We start from the raw sequence: 9,973 nt of genomic DNA, 5'->3' as shown, positions 1-9,973 counted from the left end.
TGTAACACATTGGCATGCTGGTTGTGGCCAAAATATGCCTCTGTAGAAACATGTCTATGCTAGTTGTTCCAAATTTAGGACAGCATTGTCCTGTACAAAGCATGATTGATGCTGCCTGAGCATGTGCAGTGTGCCCAATACATATGGCAGCTTATCTCTGTAATAAAAGTTCATTACTTCTGTGGTAATGAAAGAAGCATAATCCCATTCAAAAGATAGACTGTTGAAAATTGATCATCCAAAGGTGAACCCAATTGAAGAAACGCGATGCGAGCCCAATCTAAAAGTATGAAGGACTTTTTTTATTGCATGATTAGTCACTTGTAAAGTTGCAACTTGTAAAACATTCAGCACAGTTAAGAATAATTCTAACACTGAACATATTTTCAGTGTGACACTTGGCATTGTTTTTGCTTGCACAAATGCTCAATATCCGCTGGCACACTTGAAGTGGCAATGCGGAGTATTCCAGATAGGTGTCCATCTGTCAAAAGTGATCTTGATTTAGTTTTTATGCTCTTCAATCTTGAGAAAAGCTGTTCACAGATATACTGCTGCCAAAAAGTGCAATGAACCGAAGTGCATGATTAGACAGATTTGGGAAAGAGTCCCATGTAATGTATTTACTATAAAATGTATGTAGGGTATGTTCAGAAAAGGCTCTCTTCAGGTCACCATTACTTTGCATGTCAATTAATTCCATTTGAAACATGTCAGGAGCATTGGTGACATTAGTACCAAACGGATCTGCAAAAATCTTCAGCTCATCACTGTGCTGCCTGAAATCTGAAAATCGGTTTTTAAATTCATTCAAAAGATTCCCAACCAGTGCCGAATACTTGTCATGGTTGATGCTGTGAGCAGATCTGGTCATCAGTACTGTGAAATGAGTAGCATTTTTTTTCATTCAGCTGTTTCTGAAACAATTCCAGCTTATGAACAAAGGATTGGATGTGCTCATACAGCTTGTTCACAAACTGTTCCTTCCCTTGCAGTTTTTTATTCAGGTCTGAAAGATATTTTGTTATGTCAACAAGGAATGCCAAGTCATTCAACCAGCTCGCATCTTCCAAGAAGGTGACATCTTTCCCTTTGTTCGTCATGAATGTTTTAATTTCATTAAGCAGTGACCAGAATCTGGATAGTGTGGCTGCCCTGCTAAGCCAACGAACTTGGCAAAAGTAGATCACATCATCATGGTCTGCTCCCATCTCCGCAAGAAATGCTTGGAACTGTCTATGGTTGAGCCCTTTTGCCCTTATGAAATTCACTGTAGAAACAACCTTTTCCATCACATGCGTCATCTCCAAGGCCTTTGCGCACAGTTGTTCCTGGTGAATGATGCAGTGGTGCGTGATGACATTCTGGGGAACTGACTTTGCCATTAAACTGACAAATCCATTGTGTTTGCCGATCATAGCAGGGGCCCCATCAGTTGTCAGACCACAGAGTTTGTCCTCTGGCAGATTGAATTTCAACAAGACACGTTTCACTTCATTGAAAATGTCTTGTCCTGTTGTTTTGCCTTTCATTGAACATAGGTCAAGTAGCTCCTCAATAATTTGGAATTCTTTGGTCACTCCTCGTACAAAGATTGCCAGTTGGGCGGTATCACTCACATCTGTGCTTTCATCCACCCCCAAGCTGTAAAACTGACAGGCACCCAATCTTTTCGTCAGTGAGTCTGCAATGTTTGATGATAGGTCATCTACTCGTCTAGCAATTGTCTGATGCGAGAGACTGATTTTCTCCACCATTGCTTGTTTGTCAGGGAATGCCACAGATGTCAATATTCCCAAGCAATCTTTGACAAATTCTCCATCGGACAATGGTTTCCCTCTCCTCGCTATGGCCTCGGATATCAAGTAACTTATCTTGGTTGCTGCCTCAGAGTTCTGTCTGCCAGCTTTGAAGAACGACTGTTGCCCGATCAGGGCCTGCTTCAGCGAGTTCGCCCGATCAATCCTAATCTGGCCAATCAGGTTGTCAAATTCAGTGGCATGTTTTGTGGTATAATGCCGCATGACATTGTATTCCTTGTAGACAGCTACTTTTTCCTGGCAAATGAGACACAAGATGTTCCCCTTTTGTTCACACACAAAGAAATCCTTGGCCCAACTATCCTTGAAAACACGACATTCAGCATCAATCTTTCTTTTCTTCTGATTCGCCATCTATTGAGAGTTGGGTAGGTTTTAGTCATATGAAAGCTACGTTGTCACAGGCCCATTACAATAAAATCAATTCAAACTTACTTGTATTGCTAAGTAATGATGTTGTGGTTTTAATATAGGCAGAACATTGGGCCACACTGTATGGCATGATTAAAAAAGCCTCACTCATACTATTGTCCCACAAATCTATAACAATGCCTGTAGAGAAGCAGTGTTTGGCATGTGATATACAAGTCAGTGGGGGTGGGTGCGGACACAGGGTGTGGCACCCTTGTGATGCTACTTAAATATGAATTAATGCAAAGGAATGCTCTTATTCTCATGTGGCAGGCAGCCAGAGGGAGATAAAACACTAAAATGCCACTGAAAAAATAGTAATTGCTCTGTCAGCTTTGTTCTAACGCAGATAAACTCAGAGAACAACATGCTTTATTTGTTAAGGCGTGCTAGTTGCCAGAGTCTTCCAGTTTTGTAGTACTGCAAATTAAAGGCAAGGCTATTAACCATATTGTATAAGTGGGAAGGCGCAATTTCTTTCACAATGCTATGACCATGACCAAAGCCCATAACCCCTACTTTTGCCTTTGGCCCACTCTTTGCCCCTCCTAAATTTGAATCCTGATGACACCACTAGATTGACCAACTATGGCGGCTCATGAGGAGCAGGGGGCAAAATAAGTGAGCTGCAACTAGATCCATTTCAGCCTATATGTCTGCTACCATAGGTGACTGGTCCAGGGGGCACCATAGGCAGTAACAGTCCACCGCCACGGCCCAGAAATAAAATAACTCGGGTCCACGTACCCCACAAACATTGAACACATTTCCTACAAGAATGGATCACCATATGTATCATTAATATCTTTGTGTATAGATCCAGATTGTCAAATTACTATGAGTGGAAGCAGACGTCCAAGGGCATTTAATCAAAAGGGAAACACTGCACAGCGAAAGGAAACAAAAACAAGTTCCAGAAGATACCCAGGCCAACACAGGCTGCTAGTAGGCTTCTGTACAACTGTCATCTCCCTGAGGCGCTGCATGTGTCTGTTTCTGAGGGCCTGCTCTCTGGCACTGGGTGGTACAATGTCCACCTTTGTGCAGTCCATGAACCAATTACTCAAGACTACCATATCATGGAAATTACCAACTACACCCACTGATTTGGTATGTGAACATTGCATGATTTGATCACTATCCTTGATGATACCCAGAAGGTGCATGATGGTGCCATAATGCACGTTCCATCAAGGTGTCCCACATCACGATAACGGAGCAATGGAAAACGGCGGATAGCATTGGCAGATAGTCTTGGAAGCAAGGCCACGCAGAGCAACAGAGGTTTAAATCCGAGATCCGCACTTAGAAACCGAACTCAGGTATTACATTTAGCTTATAAAAAAACAATTAAATAAAATGCTACCATATGGAAATATGTCAGGTTGAATTGGACATGTTGGCTCAAGATTGTCCCAACTCACAAAGCACATGTGACACTAAGTTGAACACTGCAACTACAAGAGTGAATATTTATCCCAATTCATATATGTTTGGGGACTTAAGGCTTCACCCTAAGGTACCCTGGCTAGTCCAGACATGGACATGGCCCAACCAACATTGCGGAAGTAAATAAATTAAGCGAGTCCACGGACCCGACAAACATTGAATAAATTAATAAATAAACTGGGCCGTGGCCCGTTACTGCCTCTGGTGCCCCAGGGGGCACCAGAGGCAGTCACAGTGCTCCGCTGCCATAGCCCACATTATTTATTAATTTATTCAATGTTTGTCGGGTCCGTGGACCCAATTAATTTATTTATTTCCGCAATGTTGGCCCAACCAACATTGCGCAAATAAATCAATTAATCGGGTCCACAGACCCGACAAACATTGAATAAATTAATACATAAACTGGCCCGTGGCCTGTTACTGCCTCTGGTGCCCCCTTACAGGGGGCACCAGAGGCAGTAACATTCCCCCACCGCGGCACATAAATCGGGTCCAAGGACCCGACAAACATTGTGCTGCCTAAAATGCACTGGGCCTGTAACTGCCTCTGGTGCTCCCTGTAAGGGGGCACCAGAGGCAGTCACAGTGCTCCGTTGCCATGGCCCACATTATTTATTAATTTAGTCAACGTTTGTCGGGTCCGTGGACCCGATTAATTAATTTATTTCCGCAATGTTGGGCCCAACCAACATTGGGGAAATAAATAAATTAATCGAGTCCATGGACCCGACAAACATTGAATGAATTAATAAATAAACTGGGCCGTGGCCCATTACTGCCTCTGGTGCCCCCTTACAGGGGGCACCAGAGGCAGTCACAGTGCTCTGTTGCCACGGCCCACATTATTTATTAATTTAGTCAATGTTTGTCGGGTCCGTGGACCCGATTAATTAATTTATTTCCGCAATGTTGGGCCCACCAACATTGCGGAAATAAATAAATTAATCGGGTCCACGGACCCGACAAAATGTTTAACAAATAAATAAATAAACTGGGCTGTCGCGTACCCAAAAACAAAAATAAAAAAGAAAGCTGAAAGAAAACTTACCAGGCCTCGCTTGGTCACCGTAATGCTGGGCTGGGCTGGGCTTGGCTGGGCTGGGCAGGAAAAGAAGTGTGAAGGTGGTGCCGGCACGGTATACCTTACCTTCACTCCGCCCATAAACATGACGTATGTGATTTCCATTGGCTGAGAAACAGCCAATGGAAATACTGTGACCATGCAAGGTTTTCTTTTTTTTTAATATGACGTACCTTGCATGGCAACAGTATTTCCATTGGCTGTTTCTCAGCCAATGGAAATCACAACCCATGCCGGCTTGTTTGTTTGTATTTCCTTTGTTTGTTTGTTCAGCCTCGCGGGCCACATGAAATGGCTCGGAGGGCTGCATTGTGGCCTGCGGGCCGTAGGTTGGACAACCTTGCTTTAAAGGAACTGAAAACGGCGACAGGGTATAGTAATCAGATTATATGAACTGCCTGCTCATAGCAGTGACGATACTCCAGAGGAGAATAAAAGAAAAAAGGAGATCTTCAAGATCATACAAGACAAAGAAGAGAAGAGTGAGAGATCTAATGCATCAACAGAAATAGAAAGAGAGATTAAGAGATGGAAAATGGAGAAGGATGAAGCTGATGAGGTAACACTCGTGCAGATCGAATGGATGGGAGGACAGATATTACTCAAGCTGGTTGGGAAAAGCATTGAGGATGTAAGGCAAAGAAATGATAAGGACAGAACAGGATAGAAAAGATTGGGAATGAGAAAAGAGATTGAAAGAAGACAAGCATTAGAGAAAGAGCAGGGAACAATAAGAACAGATGTATCAGGAGGAGCAAGAGAAAAATGAGGAATGGGCAGAAGAGTAAAGAAGATACAACAATAGGCAGAGAGCAATAGAAGATCGGGATAAAAGAGAAAGTAAGAGAGAGGAGGAGGAAGCACAGATATTAAGGGACAAAAGAATACAGAGACGAAGGGATGAAGAAGAAAGGAGTGCAGGAGTGAGGAGAGAAGAACGGAGACAAGAAGAAGACAGAATTAAAAGGTGGGCAAGAAAACAAAGGGAATTAGATGAGGAACTAGAGCGAAGGAGAAGACAGCAGGATCTTGATATTAGCATCATTTGTAAGAAACCAGTAGGGCCAGGGCCAGCAATTGGATGGGACAGAACAGAAGATTTCCTTCTGATGAAGGAGGCAATGGCAGGGGCATATACAATAGTATCAGAAGAAGAAAACTTTGATATAGGAAGCATCGGATATAGGATTGATAAGGCCTATCAAGAATGAAAAGGAGGTAGCAACTATGGAAGTCAAGGGAAGGGGGATCAACCCTTAGTATTTCATTCATGAAGCAAAGAAGAAACTCCATTCAGTCTCGAGCATAGAGCCCTGTCCTTAAGCAGACTGAACTTTAATAAGGGCAAAAGGGGTGACAGTCCACCAGTTGGGGAATAGACATGTCTGACAAGGAAAGATAATTCTTTCTTGGGGAAGAGGGAGAAAGCACATACGCCCCGAGGAAAGCTTGCAGACAGACAAGGAAGTAAGATGGTCTCTCTTGATCTAGAAAAACCTAAGGATAGGATGCCAGATCCTATAGCATATCCAGAGCGTGCCTGAGGATGATCATATAGTAAGAAGGGAAATTCCCTGCCATATATGAGCAGGTTAAGATCGCTACCAGCAAGGAGGCGGCCCGGGATTATCGTCCCTGCCATGGACATGTTGACGAATGGAGCCAACTGAGGGTTAGGGTTTACGCAGTTTCCCTTATTGGAAAAAGGGGGAGCGAGACCACAGTATATTCCATGTCCACAGATGGACAAGGACAATTTAAGGTGCAAGCTCCCGAGTTTGAATTTGGGTGCTGGAAAATGGATATACCAGTTAGAGAAAGGGACGAGGGGAAACACATTGGCCATAGAGGACATTAAGGGTCTCTTTGCAGCCATTCTTGGGGAGAGAGATGATGACATATGGAGGAGAGCAGGGTATTCAAGTGTGACAGCATAAAACACAGTGCATGACAGAGTGCATTTTAATAATTGCAGAGCAGGTGTTTGGAGGGCTCTCAGGGTACAGTATCCCTGTATATCTGATATGGGTGCAATTATGACACGTAAGATGAAGGAAAATGAAGACCCTAATGCTTACCTTCAGGATATTTAAGAGCAATGGCATCTTGAAACAAGCGAGCCGTGGGAAAAGACGGTGGCATTATTTTACAACATTGTATGTCAGGGTTTACCTGAGTCAGTACAGAGACAGATGAAGAAACAAGTGGGAATGGAAGCAAAACTGTGGGCTGAGATACAGTTGACCATAGTGCATCTCTGTCGGTTGTTACAAGAGAAAAATAAGAAGAAAGATGAGAATAGGAAAATTGAGGAAGCCAAGTTAGTTCAGAAGAAATTTTCAAAGCTTGCCATAGAAGGAGCGGATTGACAAGCAGAGACAGACTGGGAATGCAGGAAGCAGAGGTACATCGCAGGCGAATAATGATTGCCTGATGGACCAAGGTGGTTCTGGGTTTGTACCACGAGGCAGAGGTATGGGCTATAGAGGAAGAGGTGGATTCCAAAATAATTAAGGTGGGTTTCAGAATGCACAAAATGAGAATCAGAATGTCCAGGGAGGATTCTGCCAAGGGGGACTAGTCAGGTGGGCTCCCCTGTGTTCTGGACTTGTGGGATAATAGGGCACATTGCACGCATACGTGGGAGCCAAGGGAATGCACAGAAGGCCAATTCACAAGAGGTGGGGACAGCTTATCCTCCACCATATAGCACAAAAACTAGGAAAGGCTTTTCCCAAGATCAAAAAGAAGTATCTATCAGAGCACACCTAATTACTCAAAAACTAAATAACTATTTAGAGAGATTTTATTACAATTCTGGGTGCTGGGGAGGAATACACGCCCTGACACTGGAGCATGTGTTAAACATAAAACAAAAAGTGTCTAAACTTAAAGACACTCCCGTCCCCTGCACACCTTACAAGCTGAAATAAATCAGTCAAATGTCATAACATTTGCACTTTTATATATAGAAAGAATTGTCAATTTAGAACATTGGTAACAAAATATCTTCATAAAAGTACAGAAAAAAGGCATCAACTGACTTCCAATATGGCCAGCATGAAAAACAAATCAAATCAGACAAATAAATAAGCTCCCAATTTTGAACTGCAGCTTCAAGCTCTACGCGTTTCGGGGACTATCCCCTTCTTCAGGAGCAAAAATATCTGCAAGTATAGAAATATATACAATTAGAGGACATCTCACATATCATTAAAAGTTTGGACAAACTAAACACATTAAAAAAAAGAGAATACATTAAATAATTATGTACACATAAATCCAACCACAATTCTACATAACATACACAAGTGGTTGTATATTCGCAGTGGTACAACTGGTATGGCTCCAAATGTAAATCTCAAAATGCATTAAAACCTAAAACACTTATTCATATGTACCTCACAGTGGGAATGTTGTCAAAGAAAATAGAGTCTCTGTCTGTGCATCTGTCTGTGCACGACGTACACAGAACCAGGATCCCTGCGAATACTCCTGCCATCCTCAACAAGTGAAATGTGATTGCCGAACTCTGGAATACCAAAGCATATCTATCAGCTCCAATTACACATAGTTAAATCACCAAACCTTAATGACTAAACAACTAGTTCAAAAAACACCTATTACTCATTGGCAACTAATCTGTGCAGCTCAACGATCACCAAAATCCACAACCTTGTGCCACCACCTCATCTTTGTGCCAATACATCAACTTAACAGAAAAAGTTAAAAAGCCCAAATCCTCAAAAGAAAAAAAAAAAATTTAAATTGTGCAACTCTTCCAACATATATTATTTACCTAAGGCAAATCAATAGCCAATCCAATCCAAATTCAGGACTTCCAGTACCCCGCATCCAATGTAAAGCATCCTGCTGATTATAGAAATGTATAATGCAACTAAAAAACAAACACAAAATATACCATTTACAAACTAACACCACCTTTCCAATACAAACATAAATAAATATAAACACATCCACACAGCTTAAACTTACTTCCAGAAGCGCACCTCTTCACCTCAGATTCAACGGCTCCTCTCCAATTCACACGTAACAGATCCCAACCCACAACACACTTCCTGGCTCATTTTATACTGTTTCCTGGTAGTCACATGATAAAGTCACGTGACCCGCCGGCACTGAATACTAAAAGAATACACAAAGCTCCCTGCAACCTGCCAAATACAAAGGTAATGCTAACTAAGCACACAGGTACTGAGTGAGTAAATCAAACAAAATAAAAAAGACACCAAAGATGAATGTGTGTGTATTTAAAAAGGAGATAGACATAGAAGAAAGACTGCATTTTTGAAAAAATTAAAATAATAATAAATAAGTGCCTTAAAACTATTGCTGTCCATCAACCATAATTAACTATGCGGCAAATTCAGAAATAACCAAGTAAACTAGTTATGTACTAAAGATAAATGTGTGTGTATTTAAAAAGAAGATAGACATAGAAGAAAGACTACATTTTTGAAAAAATAATGAATAAGCGCCTTAAAACAATTGCTGTCCATCAACCATACCTAACTACGCGGCAAATTCAGAAATAACCAAGTAAACTAGTTATGTACTAATTACCCAAACCCAATAACTACTATTCCATACACCTCTACTGGAACAACCAGTATGTAACCCCCGGAAAACACAGATCCCTCCATGTGACCTCAAACTCATATCAATGTATGCATTATGAACTACGCGGCAAATTCAAAAATAACCAAGTAAACTAGCTATGTACTCATTACACAAACCCAATAACTACTCTTCCATACACCTCTGATGGAACAACCAGTATGTACACCCGGAAAACACAAATCACTCCATGTGACCTCAAACACATATAAATTTATGCATTATGAACGACTTAAACCATTCACCAACCATACCTCGACACCTACACAAAACAATTCAAAGAGAACTCTTCATTGAGCCCTCTTGGAGATAAAGTCCCCAAGAGGTCAATCCAAAACATCTCTCTCTGGGCTAATATTCTCAAAAAGTCGCCTCCTCTGGGTGGTTTCTTCACCGCTTCCAAAATATTAAACCTCAATTGTGCAATAGATTAAAATGCCTAGCAACTGAAGATTTCTCATTTTTACACCGTATTTGAGATTTATGTTCAGTCCATCTTTCACGTGCGGATCTGGCTGTCTGTCCAATATACATTAATCCACACGGGCACTTAATGCTCTAAATCACCCCT

General features: G+C 41.7%; 1 protein-coding gene across 1 annotated transcript; it reads right to left on the bottom strand.

The window, feature by feature from the left end:
• Positions 1–842: 842 nt before the first annotated feature.
• Positions 843–2,174, bottom strand: LOC138568846 (general transcription factor II-I repeat domain-containing protein 2-like). The gene has a single exon (XM_069646619.1). The coding sequence runs from the start codon at positions 2,172–2,174 to the stop codon at positions 843–845; it is 1,332 nt and encodes a 443-aa protein (XP_069502720.1).
• Positions 2,175–9,973: the final 7,799 nt, after the last annotated feature.

This window comes from Ambystoma mexicanum, chromosome 2q (assembly GCF_040938575.1).
Source record: "Ambystoma mexicanum isolate Mex_15411 chromosome 2q, UKY_AmexF1_1, whole genome shotgun sequence".
In the NCBI taxonomy this organism is placed as follows: Eukaryota; Metazoa; Chordata; class Amphibia; order Caudata; family Ambystomatidae; genus Ambystoma; species Ambystoma mexicanum.
Note: the sequence above shows the minus strand (reverse complement) of the source record. Positions and strands in the feature narration are given on the sequence as shown.

Coding starts and splice junctions, on each gene's coding strand:
- LOC138568846 (XM_069646619.1), bottom strand. CDS start 2,174: ATGGCGAATCAGAAGAAAAGAAAGATTGATGCTGAATGTCGTGTTTTC.